The following is a 22,753-nucleotide window of genomic DNA, read 5'->3' as shown; positions in this document are numbered from 1 at the left end:
AAAATGGAGTTTCAGAGTTTTTAGGGGTTTTTGAATGTTTTATGTAGATTTCAATTTTCATTGTTCTGTATGGGACAATGACAATAAAGATATCGTATTAATTTTAAAATGTGCATGAAATTGGTATCATATTTCTTGTAGAATTCATATGCTCTCTGTATTCTGTGCACTTATGCACCTGTTGCATGTATAATAAAAATTAGATAGGGAATAACTGTTATGTAAAATATGTCATATTGCCATCCTAAATGCAATAACTTTTCCAGTAAATTTTAAACCCTCTTCCTTCATTGTCAGTTTTTCTTAGGTAGTCACTAATGTGTAATTATATAAATTAGAACGCTGCATAGGTGGGGGAAAATGCAACTAAGTAGTACCTGACAGTTATTAGATGGTTTGTTTAATTCCATGAGAACTCCACTATTTTTTTATTTAAAAAAATCCTGGTAATATTAAATTTTAAAGTATCAAAATATTAAACTATAATATTTTCTTATCCTAATCTTGGATACTAAACAAAGGTCTTCCACTGAGAATAAAGCATTCCTTTTGCATGGTTTACAACAGCAGAATATTTAAGGGGTTTATCATGTACATTGAAATGATAGTCTGCCTAATGTCCACCTTACGATACTCCTCAAACATAAGAAAGGTTTTATGGATGAAAAATAGAATAATGAATATTAACTGAATTAGTCCTTATCTTAAAGTTTTGTTTAAGAGTGACATACATAAGAATAAATTTGTTCTTCTTCATATTGGGGTTTTTATTTGTCCTAGAAATGAGCATGCTATTTTTAGAAAACAGCGACTCATTTTAGGTTGAGATAGTTCAGATTGCTTGCTCTACTTGAAAATAAATTTATCCTGACCAGTTCTGTGCTGCTATAATATCTCAACTATCATTTCATTAATGTACTAATGCAGAAAACTGATTTCATTCATTGCTCACTGTCAGGGGCTAGTGCTGCTGTCAGGTGTTTATTGAAGTAATTAACTTAATGGTCTGACAAAATTAGCAAAAATTAATTTGTGTGATTAGAGCTTTCTTCTGTGATTGACTGCTTTTTCAAGTTGATAATAATAACAGTAGACAGTAGATTAATATTTTACAATTGCAGTCTAATTTTGACCATTATGGTAAAAAACTTACCCAAGCAGTTGAAAAGGTAGCAATTGAAAGAGCCAACAATAATGCAAGATGGTGGGGTTTTTTATTCATGGTTGAAACAATTGCAGTCAAAATAGGTTGTACGCAAATATGGAAGCTGCCTGTGCACTTTCTAGGAAATGTACACATTTCCCCCACAGTGTCTGTGTTCTTAGCATTTTGATTGGACCAGGCTGCCAACTGTGACCCTTCCAAGCAGTACAGCATAGAGGTGTGACTTCTCATATGTTGTGTTGATTGTAAACATGGAGAAAACATTGGCACAGCCCCCTAGATTTTCTTAATTTTGTTGATTGATTCTGTTGGCTCTTTTCCACTTAATATTTTTCTTCCCTCCTGAATATTATCCTGTCCACATGAATGAATTCATCCAGCAGAGGCCACTGTGTGTGTGTGTGTGTGTGTGTCTACACGTACTTCGGACAAGAACAACTACCTGATTTGAAAATAAACATAATCAGCATAGTCAACTTTTTGTCCCATAAGGTTCTGGCATCTTATCATTTTAAAACAAAAAATTGCAAGAGAAAACAATGCAACATTTCTAACACATTATTTTTAAGGAATTAAACATCCAGACAAATTCTGCTTAAAACCGTCTCACATAAATTTCCCTGCACATACATCCCCACTGCTCCAGTCTTAAAGGCAGATGATAACGGTCCCAATTCATTTCTTCATAAACTCTTACATCTTTAACAGACACAATGAAAAAGATAATGAATGATAGCAGTTCATAAGTGAAATATGTATAAAGCAATTGCTTGTTTCAATTAGTTAAAAAAAAAAACCGTTTTCATATTGTTGACAGATAGTGAAGAGCTGGTTGCCATATTTGATAGTGCTCATCAAAAAAGAGAGAAGCGCACTCGGAGAAAAATGACTTTTGATCAAAATGTTAGCAAGAATCAGAAAGATGGGCAAGAAAGAGTGGACTTGGTTGAAATATCAATATGAAATATTGAAACATTAAATATGAAATACATTGAATGAGGGTTCTAAGAACTATATGTGGGATTACTTAGGTAGGTAGGTTAATTGCCTAATTTTTATGGTGAGTGGGCTGAATTACTTGACTTCCTGGTTGCAGTTTATTTGAAGGCAACCAACCATGAGTACTGGTTCATATACAGTGGTGCCTCGCAAGACGAAATTAATCCGTTCCACGAGTCTCTTCGTCTAGCGGTTTTTTCGTCTTGCAAAGCAACCCTATTAGCGGCTTAGCGGATTAGCGCTATTAGCGGTTTAGCGGCTATTAGCGGTTTAGCGGCTATTAAAGGATTAGTGGCTTAGCGGCTTAGCGGCTTAGAAAAAGGGGGGGAGCGGGGAAAAATCGGATTTTCCGTCTTGCGAGGCATTCGTCTTGCGGGGCACCACTGTATAACAGAAAGCCAGGTTCTGGTTTGTTTCCTCCCTGCCCTGGCAGGACAGGAGAATCTTAGAAATGTTTAAACCATGCTTTATTTTTATTTTGTTTAAAGTAATCCATGGTTTAATGTAATGTCCAAACCACCTCAGTGTAAAGATGTGAGAAATATTTTGAGACAACTGAAAAATAAAACATATAGTTCAAAAAGTCTTACGTTTTCCCATACTTTTTATGTAAGTTCTAAATGATGGTGTGGGAGTGGTACAGTTTACTATTCATCAGGAAATAAATCTTCAGAAAGAAAAAGAAGCACAATATAAAGGGGGATGAGCCTAATTATATAGGTTAAAGTATACCTTGTAACAGTGATTCTATTTTCGCAGAGAAACTGATGATAAAGATGAACTGGATAAGATAGTGTTGTTTTTTAAAAAAGCAAAGTTATTACAAGGTTCATTAATTCTCCAAAATCACATGAATGAAGAGAAAGAGTTTAGAAGAATTACTGGCTTTAGTTCAGAATGTCAATTTCTACTTTTTAATCCCAGTTCTCACAATTTATTTGACATCCTGAACAGCAGCCAAAAAAGCTATTATAAGTATAAAACACACTCATTGGTATAAATCTCATTAAGTTGAGCAATTTAATTAAGGTATTGACATGCTTAATTGAAACGTGCAAGGAGAGACTATTTTCATATCTAATTTCCATATGCTTTCCACTTTAAAAGAAAAAAAACCCCTGTAAAAATGTTATAGATTCAGCTAAGCCATGCCATCCCAAAGGAGCACTTGCTCCCATTTACCTTGATTTAGAGCCAACCACTCTCCTAAGTGGAGGTCCATTAAATGGATCTGATGTATGCCTGACTCAAACATGCGTCAGCTTCTCTTATGATCAATAGAGGAATATATATATTAATAAAGCACCAACTTAATTAAATCAAATAGTCTTCTGGGTAAACTTAAGATACTCAGAGATGGGCAGAGAATCAATATATTCTGCCATTTGAACATTAACTATGTGCTTGGAAATTTTATTCTCGCATTTTGAAGATGCTTGCAGTTTTTAAGTGTAGACTTGCAGAAGTTCACTGCATAGAAAGCTGTATTATGCATGAGAGTTAGCTTGTTCGGAAATACCCTTGCTCTGTTCTATATCTTTAACACCTTTCTTAACTATTTATTCTAACACTTTAGTATAGATGCCTGCTGTCTAAAAAGGATTAAAATAAATGTTGCACTGGGGAAAACAGTATGCTGGTGGTCTGTCCCCAGTTCTCATAAGCCCTGTAATAAACTTAACAAACATTTACCTGATAATGGTGTGATGTGTTGTTTCTATTTATGTTGTGAAGGCTGTTGAAAAATTAATGTGTACTTAACTATCAAATTTGACACGTGTTTTAGTTTATAGATATTTCAAAGTTGCTGACATATAGTTAAATTTTTTGTTTGCAAATAGTAACTTCTTATAAAATGAAGTCTCTATCTTGTGCATACACATTTTCATAGCAAACCATCATGTTTTAAAGTACATTTCCCTGCAACAATATTCCTAATAATTTATAGAAGGTATTTGCATTTAATCCTTTCTGGATATGTTACAGGGGAAGAGAGAGAGAGAGAGAGAGAGAGAGAGAGAGAGAGAGAGAGAGAGCGCACTACATGTAGCAGGCTAGAACTCTTGGTGCATTGAAACTAATGGAATAAAATTAACCACCCTGTGATATTCGGATGAAAGGTGGTATAGAAATTTAAATAAAAACAATAATATAATACAGCAAGTATCCTCGTTAAACAGTAATACTTGTTCCTGAAATTGTTGAAGTGTGTACTGAATTGGCAATGTAACTATAGCTTTAAGCACCAGGTCACAAATGGAATCTTATCAGATTCTCTTTTCTGCTAGAAAATTAAAATCTCTTTTTTATGTCTGCATTTTTTAAAGGAATATGCAATCAATTATCCTTATGCATACTTAAGGCATTTAAAATTTATGCCTTTTAAGTTCTGTTTGTGAAGTAGGAGATGATAGTTAAGGCAGGGAATTTTAATGTGCACGTTGTCTTTAAGTAAGTTTGTGAATTTGACTCCAAGAGCTAACCTATTGCTTAAAGTGTCATGAGCCTTTCCACGACATCCATGCACAGTCTTTCAGTCATGCTCTGTATATGCCTTATTTTTTTTAAAAAAAAAATAAGTGTACATGAAAAAGTAGCCATAACAAATCAAAATAATATCAATTAATATATAATTTGCACACAAAAAGTAATACTGCAAATCATGGTATTGATTTTTAAAAGGCCTGTTCTGTGCAGTCCTCAGACCATGGTTTATTATTTTGATTTTCAGTATGATTCCAAACAATGGTTTTCAATTTAAACATCATATCAAAACATAGGTAAGCTTCTGTAACGATAGTTTGGCAAGATACATGAAGTGTGCTTGCCTCCTTCAAAGGACACCAAAAAATTACTTTGCTTCTTTTAAAAACCTTAATAGATTTTAGTAGATAAGTGCTCTGGGATAATGTATTCTTTTATGATCTGAATAAGTTAAATGTATTGCTTTGACATTAGTTGTAGACATTGTAACCTATGACACTGTAGTCCTATGTAGTCTGAAAAATGAGAACATATAATAGCTCTTGTCTGCTTCAATAGTTTGAGACAAGTTTCTTTTCATTGATGTATTTGTTTTGGTCTGTGTTGATAGTTCTCCCATAATGAAGTGCCTTTGAATGCAGGCAGGGAGAGTGGTAGTGTAAAACCTTGCTTAGAAATGTTTACTGAAGTGAACTACTCACTTTAAGCGGCTGCTGGAAACTATATTCCTTCCACAATTAGATTTTTAAGACTTTCTAATGTTGGCAGCAGACCACTTGGCTTTTCATATATCAAGGATTTCAGGCATGTGCTATCTTTAAACAAACACATTAGCTGGAATAGATATTTTTCCAGACTTTTACATGTAGAATAGACTTTAGACAGATCCATTATGGTAGCGCTACAGTTCCTCCCCACTCCACCCCCCCCAGATGTGATAATAGTTAATTGTCTTGGGACCACTTTTTCTCCCTTACATTGTTCCTAGCAGTAAGTAAACAAAAACTGGAAGATGTGAACTTTTATATGAGCCTATTAACCATGTGGTCTCCTCCCGCCCACCCCACCAGCCATCAGCTACTCTTCTATACTTAATTTAATTGTATGAGCTGACATTGTCAATCTGCAATCCAATAACATGTTTGATGGCAACTCAGAAGAGAGTCCAGTTAATTTTTGGGAGTGCTATTATGTAAATAAATATTCTTACAGAGTGCTGAGCCAAGACATTTGCTGATTAATCGGAGTTCTGCCCTTGTCTTCTCCAGGAATAAACCTTGGAATGTCAGAAGACACTTTAATGCTTTTAAATAGCAAGAACACACCCACACTTTTTTATTTTTTTGCCTAGTTGTGTGCTATTAAGTGAGAAGCCTGATAATAATCACACTGTACAATCTTTGTGGTATGCCGTAGGGCCAAGGCTTGTTTCACATATCCATAAGGTATTTCATATATATTTTCTTTAGTATATATTTGTTTTTTCACCGCTGTTGCATAGACCATAATTGCCTATGTATTTCCTGGTGTTGCTCCCCCTCCCACAAAGTTATATGTCAAGAGAGAAAGGTGTTGATATTGAATGCAGAAGATATAACAATCCTGTGAGAGATTTCATTATATTTTAATCAATGCTCTTTAGGGTGAAAGCAGGACATTGTGACACCAGATGTCATAAATAATTATATCCTATTTTAGTGGTTGCTTTGCACAGTCACTATTGTTGCAAAGTTAGCGCTACTAGTACTCACAGAGACCAAGGTGGTGGACAAAAAGGCTATAGATGTTGATAACTGTACGGTGAGTTGGGGGAAATCATTTTGTCTTGCTATTAATGTGTTTAAAGGTTGTGTTAATATTTATTGTTGAAGACTGCAATTAAACAAACCGAAAGAGCAGTTCTATCTCATGCTTGGGCCATATTTGTGACATCTCAGATGCTTCTGGTATACCAGCTGTTTACGCATTTCTTCCAAGCAAAATAAAATGGGCTTGAAAATAGAGTCATACCTATGGAATGGGAGCATTTAAGTATATTAATTAAAGTTATACACAACCTTCACAGTGGTAAGATAAGTAGTCATGGTTGGTAATTTGTTTTTTTGCACTTTGTAAGAGTTGCCTGCCAAGTTAACACTGCAGAGAATCTGACAAGGTGTATCATAGACAGTATTGGGGGAGGGGTAGAAGTTTGCATAATAGGAATAACTTTAAAAAGTTCAAGGACATTTTATTTTATAATGTTTTAAAATTACTTGATCACAATGTTGCATTATTATTATCAACATTTTCCTTATCTTTATAAGACTTCTTCAGTTCAGATAACCTCCTGAATTTTGTTTTAATTAATGTAATTTTTAAAGTGGAGTAGTTTCCAGCAGAGCAGCAAATAAATCACCCAATTTCTAGTTTCGGTCAATTTACTGTATCTCCTGTTGGTAGATATACATATGACTGTAACAAGGCTGAGGATTTTATTGTCCAGAAGTCGCATATGCCAAGTTATAATGCTGTAAGTAAGTCCTGCATTGGCTGGGATCTGTTTCATTGATGTTCTTTCTATTCAGGCCCCAAGGGAATGTTAGTATTGCTGGATTGTGTCCAATACTAGAATTCCATTCACAGAAGGCTCTTTCATCCAGGCTTCTGTAAGCAGAAGAGAAGGGAGGGTATTTTGCAAGTTTGGTCTTTCTGTTTCCCCCCATCCCAGCAATCCCACACAGTTCTAGAGAGTGCCCAAATTATTTGCAGCAAAAGGGAGGCTGCATACAGGGCTGTGGCAAAAATGGTCTCCCTTCCATCCATAGATGCATCCAATGAATCAAAGAGCACTCCATGAATGGAAAAGCACTGTTGTATACAACCTGCTGTTAGTGTTGTATGCAAAAGCAGCATCTAATTACCTGTGTGCCTTAATTGCTGTATATGTTGGGAAATATAGATATTTAGAAAACAAAAATAAATTTAGGAACTAAACTGAAATATGATACTTCTCTTATGACCAAGTAATATCACAACATATTTTAAACTTTCCAGAATTCCTTCTCAGTCTTGGTGTTCAACAAATGAAAGGATAGTGGAAGGGCTGGAGTGGGTGTGTATGTCAAAGTTGTTGATCATATTGCTCTGCCTGCAATATGTTACATTCTTAATACAAACTTAAATATTTTCTTCACCGGCTAATTATACGGAAGGACTGTGCCCATTGTGTACTGGTGCAAAGCAATAATAGCCACTCTTTTTTGAAATTAGAAAAGCAGGCATTTATTTTAGTGCTTCTAGCACTGATTTTGTAGCTAATCAGTGTGAAGACTATTCATACCTAATATGATAACCCTGCTGTTTGTTTTACTGATGTCAAATCTCAGTCTTGTGCATGGATGTAGGATAAGTTCTATCTCTCTGTAAAGAAATAAAAGAATGAAATAGCTGGACTGAAGCTTTATCCTTGGCCTTTATATTACCCCCTTATCAGTATTCTAAGATTTTTTACAGATTAACATTTAACACCTCCACACAAAATCCCTCAATTTCTTTAAAGGACATTCTCATCCTAATGCGTTTTAGGATTATAAATTGAAATAGTAATAGTATCACAAATGTTGAACAGTTGAACAAATAGCTATATATTGTGGTTGGATACTGCTTCCTTAGTGGCCTTAAGAAAAAATATTTAAGAAACTGACAGCATGTTTCAGAAAACGGAAAGCTGTTAATATGGTCAAAGATACTTCTGTGCGTTGGGTGAATCTGATGGCAGCTGACTTGCTCCTAGAAAGTCTTTAAGAGTGATTTGGAATGCTAGTATCAAAAACGAGATCAAAAACTTCAAAACATACACAACAGTGCATACTTGTAATAGTGAATGGGCAGCTACATAAATGCAGCTTGCAGCTGAAACCTCTACATTGCTGCAACAACACCTTGACAATGTCAGGTTGTCAGACTATGAGATTTATTTATGAAATCAGCACACAATCCTGGAGATTTGTAGAGGGTGCCCTGTTAGCCAGAGAATAGTACCTCAATAGAAGATAAAGTGAATGTAAGTTACAAGCAGATTTATTTTTTTCTGAGCGAGATTAATTTCCTGCAATCTCTTGTGTTCTTGGATAACTGTAGAAAAGACAGAGTAGAGGGATAAAAGAGACATCAATAATATAAATTATCTTGGTATGCTAGAATACTAGAAACATTGCTTTAAATCACAAGTTTGCTACCTTTTCACTCTGCTTGCAGTAATAGAAAATGCACATTTTTCAAGGACAAATTTGATTTTCTTGTGTTCTGCTTAGGGTGAATGCTTGCTTCATTTATCTCATTTTGTTATCATTGGTAACTCTCAATTGATGTTTCTATTTTAAACCAGTTGATTTCTTTCTAAGTAGTATGTATCATACCATAGTACTGTATGTTTGTCTTTAAAAAATGACTTCTCCCAGCCCACATTTCCCTTTGTAACACAGAATAAAGATCTTCCACAAAGCATTTAATATTTCAGTACTAAGCACTGAAGAACAGAAGGGAAAAGAATGGAAGAGGAAGATACCTCACTAGTCACTGTTGCATAATTTTGGAAAGTGAAACATGTCTTTTAGAAAACAATATAGTATTCTGCATGGCCATTTGTGTGTCTGTCTGAGAGAACAATTTTGCTACCGAGAGGAATTGGTGTAGACTAGATGACTAGCATAAATTGAATTAGTCTGACAAAGACATTTAGGGTGGGGGTCGAATGGACCATCATCCTGATGGAAAACAGAAGAAAGCCCTGGGTGACACAGCTTGACCTAAGATGTCAGTGTGGGTTTTCTGTGTGGTGCTCTTATTCAGAGTCACAATGCTTGTTTTTCAATAAAATCAATTTGATGGAGGTTCACCTTACAATGCAGCATTTACTTTAAAGGTGGGTGGGGGGTTGCATGGAGTGCATTATAATGAATACTACCCAGTTGAGCAGTCTGGCTTTAGGATGAACAATTTGTACATCCCTTTAAAAAAACAGTTTACTAAGCTTGGTCGGGTATTAGTGTCCTTAAAGTCCATGCTCTATCCCATTTTTTATTTTTCTATACCACCCTTCATCTGAAGATCATAGGCCAGTGTACAATATAAAAGCACAAAATACATAACATAATAACAAACAAAACAATAATACTCTGAGTTTAAAAGGGCATAGATTGTTTAATTAGCCAGAGGCTGTCCAAGTATTTTATTAAAAACAAAGGTTTCCTTTGGATGTTAATAAGAGCAATTTGCTTAATTTTGCAATGCTCTTGGGTAACTGTTTTGTTCTTTTTATGAACTACAGTTTATGCATGTATTAGGCCACAAATATTAAGTAGAGGGGAATGCTGAGATTTTATTAAAGAGGAGATTGAAAGGAGATATGATAGCCATCGTCAGATATCTAAAGGGCTGTCACATGAGGATTTTCTCCTGCTCTGGAGGCTAGGACCAGAACAAATGGATTCAAGTTATAAGAAAGGAGATTCCAACCAAACATCAGAAAGAACTTTCTGACAGTAAGAGCTTTTCATTCGTGGAACATACCCCCCACAAGAAGTGGTGGGCTCTCCTTCCTTGGAGGTTTTTAAGTAGAGGTTGGGTGGCCATCTGTCTTGGATGCTTTAGTTGAGATTCCTGCATTGCAGGGGGTTGGAGTAGATGACCCTCGGGTCCCTTCCAACTCCACAATTCCATGATATTTACTTTTCTCATACTTAATACTTTTCTCTTTCTTCTTGGAACATACTGAAATTCCTAAGACTCTTAATTTGCATTTATTGAAACAGTTTTAATCACTTTGATCCCACTTTGTTCTGTACTCATTGTATCTCAAAGAGTGGTGAGACAAGGGGTTACTGAGAGATTTGTTCTGTAAGGCTACAGTACGCTCTTTTAGTAAGTCCTATGTACATATACCGAGGAACAAATCTAATTGAACTCAGTACGGCTTGCTTCAGAGTAAACATCTATAGGATTGCACTACACATTACTGTTGTATTTGTTGTCTTTCTATGCTACCCCAGGTGTGTTCCCCCTACAGTTCACGTCCTTAATAATGTTAATCTGTAATAATAAAAAAGGGTTGTAAAGGCACAAACAAATTTGAAAAAAATGCTTTTAACATCTGTGAGGGTAAATTTTGTATAATATTTAATCCAAACACATAGGAATAAGAATCTGCAGTTCCATTAGCTATGTCCAGTGGCGTAGCGTGGGGGGTGCAGGGGGGGCCGGCCGCACCGGGCGCAACATCTGGGGGTTAGGGTTAGGGGGAGCAAATCCACGGGTTAGGGGGCGCAAATTACTTGCCTTGCCCCGGGTGCTGACAACCCACGCTACGCCACTGGCTATGTCATCCCATAATAGCCATATACAGTATCCACAGTTCATGGAAATGTTAAAGCCTTCCCAGCAATCACTTCAACACTTAACCTGCTGAAATACAGTAAATGTGCAACTATTTCTATCCATCTCTAAGTTGTCTACAGCTGTGAGCATTTCTCTATGTCATTGTGTGTTTTTTGTTTATTTGTCCCTAATAAGTGTGTATTTTCTTTTCTTTAGGGACTTAAGTGAAAACCAGATTCAAGGCATCCCAAGAAAGGCTTTTCGAGGCATTACCGATGTGAAGAATTTGTAAGTCACATCTACAATAGAACTTGGGCTGAATATGAATTATTATATGCTACTGCTCTTAGGTATTTGAGGACCAGAGGCATACATGGAAATGGTTTCCATGCCTAGAAATCACTGGTCCACTTCCATGCTCTCACATTTGCATTAAACATAAGCACACTCTTCCAAGATTCCATTGTCTTTCACAGGTCAATTGCCTGAGCCAGCAGATGTTTCATCAAAGGGAGCAGGCTGATAATTTGTTTAGCTTAATATTGTATGTTTATTGTAATTAGAACATATAGTATTTTAATGAAACCTTTAGGATTTTCCACCCGAGGTACTATGATGTCTTGGGCTAGCTCATCCTGTGGCTACAGAAAAACAAAGGGCTGCAGTACTACACTCACTTACCTAGTAGTAAGTCCCAGGGAACTCAATAGGACTTACTTCTGAATAGAAATATATAGGATTGCACTATTAATGGAACATCACATCACTTGATGGTATATAAGTGAATAATGTAGTTGACTCATAATTCCATAAGTGCAGAAGTCCTCTGAACTTCAAATTCAGCCTAGTGAACTATATGCTGCCCTCCTCTGTTCAGATAGTAATAGCTGTAATAGTATTTTGTATCTTGTTTTCTAAATTTGCAAAATGATTCAAATACTTTATTTTAGTAGTCTTTACAATAGCCCCATAAAAGTAGGCAAATATTGCTGAGCTAGAGTGACTTGCCTAACACCTTGCAAACAGCTAAATTGTCAACTGGAAAGTTCCATTCCAACTCTTAACTGGTTTACTATGACATATACAGGTAATTCCTGGTGTTGATTCTTTTTATTATTCCATCTCTTAAATGTTCTGTGTGCCTGATGTTAAATTACATGCTAATCTTCTCTCTGTATTTTTAGTTTTAATATATGCACAAATTTAAACTGGAGGGCATTTTTTTTATATCTATAATATGCCTTTCATTTTTTAAAAAAATAATTCAGAGCAGGGATTATTTGTTCCAAAATAGTGCATTTTTCAACTATACTACTTGTTGTTGTTGTTGTTTAGTCGTTTAGTTGTGTCCGACTCTTCGTGACCCCATGGACCAGAGCACGCCAGGCACTCCTGTCTTCACTATACTACTTCGGTTTTATATATGTGTTGCTAAAAATAAATCTAGTGCCGGATACCAATTTGTGAAAATATTTCTTAACGTACTATAGACTGCAAATATACTTTAATAATTTTTTTAATTCCCCAGAATAAATTAGTGTATTATGATGTTGACATTCCTTGAGCATTGTAGTATTCATTATTAATAATGACAGCTTATCTCTGTTAAAGTCAGTTCACAATTTAGAAACAAGACCAATGTAACTACGTTTAAAACAAACAGCAAATTGTTATAACAGCAGTAGTGAAAGCATTGTGATGTGAACAAGTTAGTATTTAACTAAAAGCATGATGGAATTAAATTTTCTTCACTATCCACTGAAAGATAGTCAGAGATGGGGTTAGGCATACCTTGCCTCAGGAGCCAATTGTACAATCTGGGTGCCACAAATGGGTGCCCTTTTTCTTTTGCCAAGTTACTGCAGCTGGGTCTCTGAAGTGCTGTAGAGTTCTCCCTCAGATATTTATGGGAGGAGATCGTTCACAGATTCCAATATACAATAAAACCGTGCTTTATGGAAACATAGGACAGATTTCTGGAAGCTTTAAAAGAAGTCACATATGTCACCTCATATACGTTGCCTAGTTTTAAGCAATACTGTAGGTTAAAGAAGCCTGTTACTCCTTCTAGTGGTATTAAATCAGTTGTAGATCTTAATGAATTCAGGAAATAACCCTTTGCCTGTCACTTTAACTTTCACAGCAATTCAATAGCTAGGCCTATTACTATACTATTAAAATTATGTCACCAAGTTGAAACTTCCTATAAGAAAAATTACTTCTAGCATAAGTTAATTTAATGAATGGATTAATCTCATCCTTCACCATCTGTTCAACACCTAATTATGAATACTAAAAGCACCTATTTCATAATTACATCATTAAAAACTATGATTGATTGAAATACATGTTCCTCATGTTGGTCTGAGGATGACTCCTCTGCATAAAGCAATCTTCTAAATAAGATTTTACTGCAATCTTTTACTTTTAATTTCTTCATCCACTTATAACGTAAAGAGGTTTTCAGGCCTCTAATGTTGGTCTCGAAAGCATATTCTGGAACATAAAACAATCAAAGTAACAGTTTTACAAACTAATAATTGAATGTTTGAAGAAGCTGAGTATGTTTAGTCTCGAAAAGAGGAGACATTATAGCCATCTTCAAATATCTTAAGGGCCGTCACATGGAAGATGGAGTAAACTTGTTTTCTGCTGCTCCGAAGGGTAGTACCTGACCCAATGGCTTCAAGTTACAAAAAAAAGGAGATTCCAACTAAACACCAAAAAGAACTTTCTGACAGTAAGAATTGTTCGACAGTGAAATGGACTCCCTTGGGAGGTTGTGGATTCTCCTTCCTTGGAGGTTTTTAAACAGAGGTTGGATGACCATCTGTCATGGATGCTTCAACTGAGGATTCCTGCATTGCAGGAGGGTGGACTAGATGACCCTAGGGATCCCTTCAAACTCTACGATTTTTCAGCCTTTAATTGCAATGCTTGGGAATCTTGGGGCAGCAGGGAGCTATTGAGATACTCTGGTTAGTCTTTCAAGGGGCGAGACATATGGTTCCCCCCCACAACAGTTTTAAGGGTACTTCCTGTTACTGCAATGAAGTTTTCCCAGAAAGCAAACTGAAGTTTATATCACTAATGAGAGCTACATTTTAGAGAGTGGCTTGTCTGGAGTCAACAGAAACAAGCTTTACATTACTTTCTATATCAATTATTTTGGCACAAGACAGTCAAGAGACTAGCACTTCTGTGTCTGCACTGGGATCTGCTGAAACCTGGCATTCTAATGGGAAGTGGTAGAAACTTCCCCACATGACCCCAAAGCATGAGAAAGGCAATAGTCACAGAGAATGTTACCTAGCTTGGTGAGAACTAGAAAGGCACCTGTTTTCTGGGACAGGAGTTCTGGGACATCAACACCAGATTCTTCCCATATTGAACAAGCAACATTTATTTTGAGATAAGTACTTTTAAAAGAATCAAGGGTTGAGATTCAATAAAGATTTTTTAAGTTTGCAGATTGTCGCAACAAGAAATTGCTTGTTGATAATTGATACACTGAAAGCACATGCTATTCCTTTCAGTGATTGTAAGAGTTCATGCCTATAATAATGGCTGAGGAAACCCAGCCAGATGGGTGGGGTATAAATAAATTATTATTATTATTATCATTATTATTATTATTATTATTATTATACAAATATGGCTGAAAAAACACAACAGTGCACCTGCAGAAATATAAGAACATTCGACAGCAGTTTTTTTATCTTGCAGTTGTCACACACTCAACTTATGTGGAAGTGCGGCTGCTGAATACATACTTGAAGCAATAACCTTTCCCAGAACAATTCAAACTGTTTCCCATCTGTTCAGTTGCAGCCCTAAGTGGTGGGAATTACTACAAAACTGTATTGGTTCTCTTCATGGTATGTCTGAAACTGGATGGGCATATAGTGTTGAATGTGTAAAGACTTTTACAGCTCACTTGCCTGACATTAAATGAGCACTGAAACACCTCCTAGAACTAAATTTGACAGCCCAAACAAGAAATGAAGTCCATGGTGTTTTGTTTTATTTTATGCAATATCTCTTGTCTGTGTTAATGTTAGCCATGTGGTACAAAATATTAGCTGTTATAGATATTTGCAACAGGGTCATCCAAGCTAGGGATACCACACTGGATGTTGAAGTAGCAATCATAGATAAAACTTCAAAACAACTGGAAATGAATGTGGAATGAAGCCAATTTGGTTGTGTCAAACCAAAATATAGAAATAAAACTCTCCTGTAGATGTGATGGAATTAAGGTCAAGGGGTCATGGCTGCGTGACACCTGACAGAGGCTAACTTGGAAGAAATGAATGATGCAGATGATACTTCATAAGTGTGTTCTTCACATTTTAGTAGACAATGTTGTAACAGGATTAACTGTCCACTTCAATGCCGTTAAGCAGTTGGCAGAAATATCTGATTTCTGGTGGAAATATCTTGCCATATCTGAAAGTGATGTGGAGAGAAAAGCTTTATCTTTATCAGAGCAATATCCTGCTGACCTTGGTGGTGATAATTTTGGAAAAGAAATGCAACATTCACCCTCAGTACATAAAGCTAATTTTGTAAATGTACAGTTAAAGCCATTAGATCTGTTGAAATTGTTAACCGAGTACAGACTTGCTTATCCGTTTCCAAATGTTACACAAAAGGTCAGTAAAGCTCTTTTTAAAAAATAAGTAGTAAGTTTATCTACCTTTTTATACTAATATTAATGTCTTCTGATGATCTGATCTGCATTGCAATATAAAAGGATGTTCCAATGTGAATTCTTTCTCCTTCTGTATTGTAGCATAAACAAAGAGGTTCAAATCAAATGTTCTTTCTTATCTCTGATCCTCTTTTAATTTATTGATATTTATTTATATTTATCATGGAGGGAGTATGAGAACATAAGGCCTTTAAATGCAGGAAATCAACAGAACGCTCCACTCAACCCCTCTCTTGTTTTCCGTATCCCTTTTGATTTTATAGGCTGCACCTCATGGCATAAACCTATAGTGGGTAGAAACAGAATGACTAATTGAGAATGGAAGGGGCACAAAAGAAACTTTGTACCCCCTGATAATTCCTCTCAGAGACCCTGTCTATACCTACCAGTGGGAGACACTTCAAGCTGGGACATTCAGTTGTCTCTCACCTGATACTTGACTTTAAAACACTTTTCTTACAAGAATCTTTTGTAAACTGCTTTAAGCCTTCTGCTGCTTGTTTCCAGCATTATGGCGCCCTCTTGCTCGCTCACTCTCCAAATCTTATCCCCATTTTGATTCCTGTTCACAATTTCTGGAATTGTGAAACATCTAGTCAGAAGAAGCGCAAAGGATGATGATACTGTGGTTTTAAACAATGCATCTGCAAGGCCAAGATTCATACCTCAGTGAACCCAGAACAGTGATAATCTGTACACTGAGACTACCTTTTCTGATGCTGCCTTGCTGCTGCTACATCTGAAAATCTTTGTTGGAAATGAAACATCCCCGTTCTCAGCATGTGCAGTAGAAATTTCAGGAATTTGATCATAAACTTCTTGGATGCCGTAATACTCCTAACAAGAAAGCTTTTTAAAAAGGGCAATCTTCACTCAAGCGGCCAGGAAGCTATGTTCTTCCCTTGACAGAGTAACCTTGTCAGTGGTTTACAGCAGCAGCCTATGGGGCAGGAAACCTTGGAGAAGCCACTGGAGATAGTATAAAACTACTCACATAAAGAGAGGCTACAGAGAGTTGAGCAGTTATAGATAGATTATAAAAAGCATGACAGTTGTAACCATGGGCTCAGACTCCACCTCTTCAGGCAGTGAAGCCAGAGAGAGGAAATGGCCCAGCCACAGATGTACATACTGAATCAGAGGCACTGGTTCTAGTGGAGCCTGTTGTGTCAATGCCTCTCCAGTCCAAGGAAGTTGTATTGTCTTTGGCCTCCAACTCAGAAGCCATGGTGAAACCACAGCCCTTGTCCACTGATACATCAGATTCAACAGGCTGGGTCCTTTTAAATGAAGAGGCCTACTGAGAAAGAGCTGTAGTTCATATTGAAGGTTCACTCTGAAAATGCTGAAATGGCACTTGAGCTGTGATTTTATGGAGTCTCCAGCCTGAACCCTGCCCAGAGCTTCAAGGGTACCATTGGAACTTCACCTTAGAACTGCTGAAGCTGTCACTCCAAACTGTGACACCTGGTTCTGGCTATCCAGCAAGAGACATAAAAATGCACCTAACCTTGAGCTGGAATTACAGATAAGTCTACAGCATCTTAGGCACTCCCAGACATACTTGTGGTTGTTGGCTTCTTCTGCCTTACTCCTTCTGAGCACACTCCTTGACTACTTTGGGTTGCTTCAACACAATGGATCATTTTATATTACTTTACTTTCTTTATGATATGTCTCCATGATTTTGTCCTCATTTGGTTCTCTCCCTAGTCCCTACCAATCTAGGCATCCCTTCTATTATTATTATTATTATTATTATTATTATTATTATTATTATTGAAATCTTCCACAACTTTCCCTCTGTTTGGTGTTTTTCAATAACTTGTTATTGGCTTTCTGCAGCTCTCTGCAGCTCTTTGTCTACATGTTATCCCTCAGTGACCTCATCAAATCCCATGACTTTCCAGACAATCTATACATAGATGTCATCCAGTTCTACCTCTCTACTGAGTATTTTCTCCCTCTTTTTGTCCAAACTTTCCAAATGACTTGGTTGGATATTTCCAGTGTAATGCTTCACTGTTCACAAAATCAACATGTCAGACCCTAAAATTATAATATTTTCTCCCAACCCCATTTTGCCTCATATCCACTGAAAATGTCACCAACAGAGACTCCATCTCCTCAGAGTATTGCGGAAGAACGATGTCAATCAACATTTGATGATCTCCTTCTATAGGTTAACAATAGAAAGTGTCCTTTCATACTGCATCACGGTGTGGTACGGTGGTTGGACATCATCTGATAGGAAGTGCCTACAGAGGGTGGTGAATACAGCACAAGATATTATAGGCTGTCCCGTGAATCTGCTGGATGAAATAGCGGAAGAACGTTGCCTCAGGAGAGTGAGGAAAATTCTCAGGGATGATTCACACCCTGGCCGGCACTTTCTTGATCTCCTGCCCTCAGGCAGAAGATATAGAAGCATGATTAGTTGCACCAACAGGGTAAAGAACAGCTTCTATACGTGGGCTGTTAGGCTGCTGAATGAAAAGATAGCAACAGGGCAACTGACTTTCGGGTTTGGTGGGTGTGCATCAGTAAACGAGGGGAATTAAGACTAAGAGAGCTGAGTGGGGAGTGCTCATGTAATCTCACTGTATACAAGTTGTACAAGTGACAATAAAGTATTTCAATACCTTGTTGTACAGGTATAAAGCTGCTGCTGCTGCTGCTGCTGCTGCTGCTGCTTCTTCTTCTTCTTCTTCTTCTTCTTCTTCTTCTTCTTCTTCTTCTTCTTCTTCTTCTTCTTCTTCTTCTCTCCTCCTCCTCCTCCTCCTCCTCCTCCTCCTCCTCCTCTTCCAGTTTCCAAGACTATGGCGTCTCCTTTTGCAGCACTGCAGAAATATGGTGCTTTATCTTTGTCACCCTGGTCATCCCTCACCTTGACCACTACAATATTCTCCTCTCTGCTCTTCCTTTATGTCACCTCAGCTCCCTTGCTTCCATCCAGCATTCTGCTGCCAGGATCATTCAGCACCCTCATCAGTGTGACCACATGTTCCTCAATTCAGCAGAAAGGTCACCATTGCCTTTCTCTGTTTATTTCCCTGCTATTTTATCCCACTGCATCCCTGCCCATGACCATCATTCATCCACTTCTATTACCCTCAGCCTTCTCCTGCTCCCTCAAATGACTCCACCCCTTTCTTCCCCTTATACTTGGATATACTTTTAAAAACACTTGTGTGATGTCACTTCTTCCAAATATCTTCTACTTTTCTGTAAAGCCTTTGCTGCAACCCTTTAGTTCCCATGCCTCACTGTAATAAAGATCCGTGCGTACAACTGCAGTAAAAGCATATTGTTTACATTTACACACCACTATTTTCTTCATCTTTTTCTTTTGTTTCCAGGAAGCTGCATATTATAAGGTTGCAGATAGACTAAGAGCAAAGGGTAGGTGGTGGAAAATGAAGGGGAGCAAGGAGATGATCAAGCCTCTCTATGCACAGGAGTGGAATCAAGACAAGGCATTAGTAGAGTTTGGACCAAGAGCAACTCTGCTTTGCAGCACTTACAGAGCGTCATGACCTTGGTTCAAATTCAGTCACTGCTTCATGGATCTGACACTGATTTGGCTTCATCTGTTAACAAAGGCAGTATAGCTGCTTGATGAAGATCCAGCCTGATTCAGACATGACCCATAACTACAGTTTGGCTCATATTGGCTCCAGATTTTGTGACCTTTGCCCTTTCTGCATATGAGCTCTTATAGGAAGAAATGCATGGGAACTTAATTGACACATAGATTGCGCCCTGCCCATTGTATATGTACTGTATTTTTCACCCTATAGGACGCACTTTTTCCCCTACAAAAATGAAGGGGAAATGTGTGTGCGTCCTATGGGGCGAATGCAGGCTTTCCCGGGCTTCCTGCAGCTCTGCGCCACCCTCCGGATCCCGGCGCGGAGCCGCGCGGGGCTCCGGAGGGTGGCACAGAGCTGCCTGCGCTCCAGGGCTTCCTGCAGCTCTGTGCCACCTTCCCGATCCCGGCGTGAAGCCGCGCGGGGCTCCGGAGGGTGGCGCGGAGCTGCCTGGGCTCCAGGGCTTCTTGCAGCTCCGCGCCACCCTCCCGATCCTGGCGCGAAGCCGCGCGGGGCTCCGGAGGGTGGCGCGGAGCTGCCTGCGCTCCAGGGCTTCTTGCAGCTCCGCGCCACCTTCCGGATCCCGGTGCGAAGCTCCGGAGGGTGGCACAGAGCTGCCTGCGCTCCAGGGCTTCCTGCAGCTCTGCGCCACCCTCCGGATCCCGGCGCGGAGCCGCGCGGGGCTCCGGAGGGTGGCGCAGAGCTGCCTGCGCTCCAGGGCTTCCTGCAGCTCTGTGCCACCTTCCCGATCCCGGCGTGAAGCCGCGCGGGGCTCCGGAGGGTGGCGCGGAGCTGCCTGGGCTTCGCGCACCTCTCCGCAAGCCTGGGGAGACTGGCACGGCTCCCTAGGCTTGCAGATAGAGCTTTTTGATTAGAGCTTTTTGTGCTCAGGACTGATACTCAGCTTTCCTTTGTGTCCTAAGTGCAACTGTATTGACCTCAGTTTTATACTTGGAGAATGGGAAGAGGAGGTTTTGTAAGGTCATTGGCTATTGTTGAGTTGTTGTCATCAGTTATGTTAACCTGCTCAACTATGACCTTGAATGGAACATTCTTTACCTTCCTTGTTTGATGCTGGAGTCAAATGTTTATAATGGAATGGTGCCTGAAAAATGTCACTTTAGCTCAGAGGAATAGTTTCCACAACTAAGTATAATTCATATGACTAAATGTTGCATGACTGTGTTTAATGTTTCATTCAGTTACACCAAAACTGGGCAGCAAAAGAAGTCAAAGGTTGAATAGTAAGGATAGATAAATACAAGAGGTTAAAGCTGACCTTTAGCAAAATTTACTGCCATTGATATTAAACAAAATCTCATTGTCAGGCACTTGATTGGAACATTTAACTAAATTAATTTGGTCTGTGCCGTATGTTGTGTAGCTGTGTAGCTTTACTAAATAGATGGCAGTGCGATTCAAAAATCATGTAAAATCCAACATTCTCAATTTTTTATCCCTTTGACTCAAAAATGTACACTTAGAGGTGATCCTTGACTAATTTATGCTGACTTCATGCCAACTTCGGATATATTTGTTGAAGATTTCCTGTAGCATATATTTGGGGCTGTCAAGGAGGCTTTTATCCTAGGAAAAAAATTGTGCTGGTTTTAATTACAATTTTAAATAGCTCTATAACCATTGTGAACTCTGGGTTTACATCATTTTTATGATAGCCTCATAGTTCCTGGTTTATTGATTTTGTCATTTGTTTCATTACATTTAATGCAAACCTTTTGTACTGAGTTACTCTGTTCTCTGGGGATTGTTGGGAGGGGGGAGGGTCAACATGTAGTGTTGGCCAAAACAGCAGAACACATATAATTTAACCATGGACTGAACCAATCGTGAAAGGCTATTAATACTGTTCAGCAAGATGCTGCAGAATTATGCTAGTGTGACCCCCTTCACTTAAACTCAGTGGGAGAGCAGGATTTTCAGGCAATATTTGTGTCTGCTCAGCACCCCCCTTTTTCAACAAAGTGGAAATGATTCTAGGAATATAGCTCTGTGACATAATTGATAAAGGTGGGGCAAAATGGTTGGGAAATTGTTTTCTACATATGCATATAAGCAATGAACTCATGCAGTCTACCGATGCCGGACATAGAATATTTCTTAGACTTAGAATTGATCTGTATATAGAGTAGAAGTATAAGGGACAGTATGCGGGGAGAGGTCTAGCCTAGAACTGTTTCTCTGACACATTAGCTTTCTAAATGCAAGGCCAGTTGGCAATTAGTAAAGCTAGATGACATTAAACAACAACAACAGCCTCTTGTGGCATCCTCAAAGCTAACAAATTTATTATAGTGTAAAACAGAACAACAGATTAAGTTACAGTTTTATTTTAGGAGATGTTGGATTTGTACATTTATGTGTTCCTGTTGTACTCATTTTGTATATATGCAGACTATATAAGAAAAAGTAAAGCGGGTGGTCTGTATCTCAAATGTCTGACTATCCGTTAGCGGAAATTAAAACAAAAATGAAAAAACCCTCAAGCAATAATTTTTAGGAGGGATGGAGGGGATGAAAAAAATAGGAAGCTTAACTGCTCAGGTTTTATGTCTGTGTTTTAAACATTTAAAAACCTATGCTTCCTGCAATGGCAGGGGTGGGGTATAGCTTGGCTCAGCGGTAGCTCACATGCTTTGCATGCAAAAGGCCCCAGATTTAATTCCTGGCATCTCAAGGTAGGGCTGTAAGAAGAGATCTTTGTTTGGAGAGCTGCTGCCAGTCAGTGGAGGCAGTACTGTGTGTGAGGTGGACCAATGGTTTGATTCAGTACAAGACATACTGGATACTTGACATCCTGATGAGGCAGGGATGCATAATCAAACTTCCCAATGTCTTTTTATTTCCCTAAAAGCTGCTGTGGGAGGGAAGTAGTTTGGGTTGTGGTTAGAGCAGTATGAAAGGTTGGCTTTATCCCTTTCACTAGCCCTAATTCCTGAATGGAAAATCCTGTCCTCTCTATTGCTGCTGTTAGATGTAGAATACCACCATGTTCCCTCCCTCTGTAGTTAATAGCAGCAGCTTCCAGGGAAATGCAGAAACATGAAGGAATCTGAAATTAGGGTTAAAGTCAGTAGTGGGTGGGGTGCTGCTGCTCACCTGCCCCCCCACCAGCCATTCATGTTGCTGCTACTTACCAGGAGGTGAAGAGCAAGATGGCAGTGAATTTAATGTGGTGTGAATCCCCCAGCGGAGCCATTTTGGTGCTGTCGCTGCTGCTTATCAGGATGGGACAGGGTGATGGCAAGGCCAAGCTGACAAGCAGAATGGTAGGAGCATCTGACTGACTCTGCCAGCGCACATGTGCACCTCCATCCTCACCACTGCTCTGCCCCATTCCCATCCAAATGAGCTTCAGTGATGACAGTGTCAGGAGGACTGCTCTGCTGCTCTGTCCCACTGGATGCGCTGCTACTTCAGGTATAT

At 38.5% G+C, this 22,753-nt stretch overlaps 1 protein-coding gene across 2 annotated transcripts in view; it reads left to right on the top strand.

Annotated features, from left to right (window-relative positions):
- SLIT3 (slit guidance ligand 3) overlaps window positions 1-22,753 on the top strand; it is a 411,520-nt gene that overhangs the window by 198,808 nt on the left and 189,959 nt on the right. For both annotated transcript variants that reach the window (XM_083481735.1, XM_083481734.1), the window contains exon 5: window positions 11,222-11,293. In XM_083481735.1, the coding sequence (XP_083337861.1) occupies window positions 11,222-11,293 (72 nt within the window). The remainder of the gene's footprint in view (window positions 1-11,221; window positions 11,294-22,753) is intronic.

The sequence above is a fragment of the Podarcis liolepis genome, assembly GCF_965112155.1.
Source record: "Podarcis liolepis genome assembly, chromosome: 2".
Taxonomy (NCBI): Eukaryota; Metazoa; Chordata; class Lepidosauria; order Squamata; family Lacertidae; genus Podarcis; species Podarcis liolepis.
The sequence above is the reverse complement of the archived record's forward strand: the minus strand, read 5'-3'. Positions and strand labels throughout refer to the sequence as shown.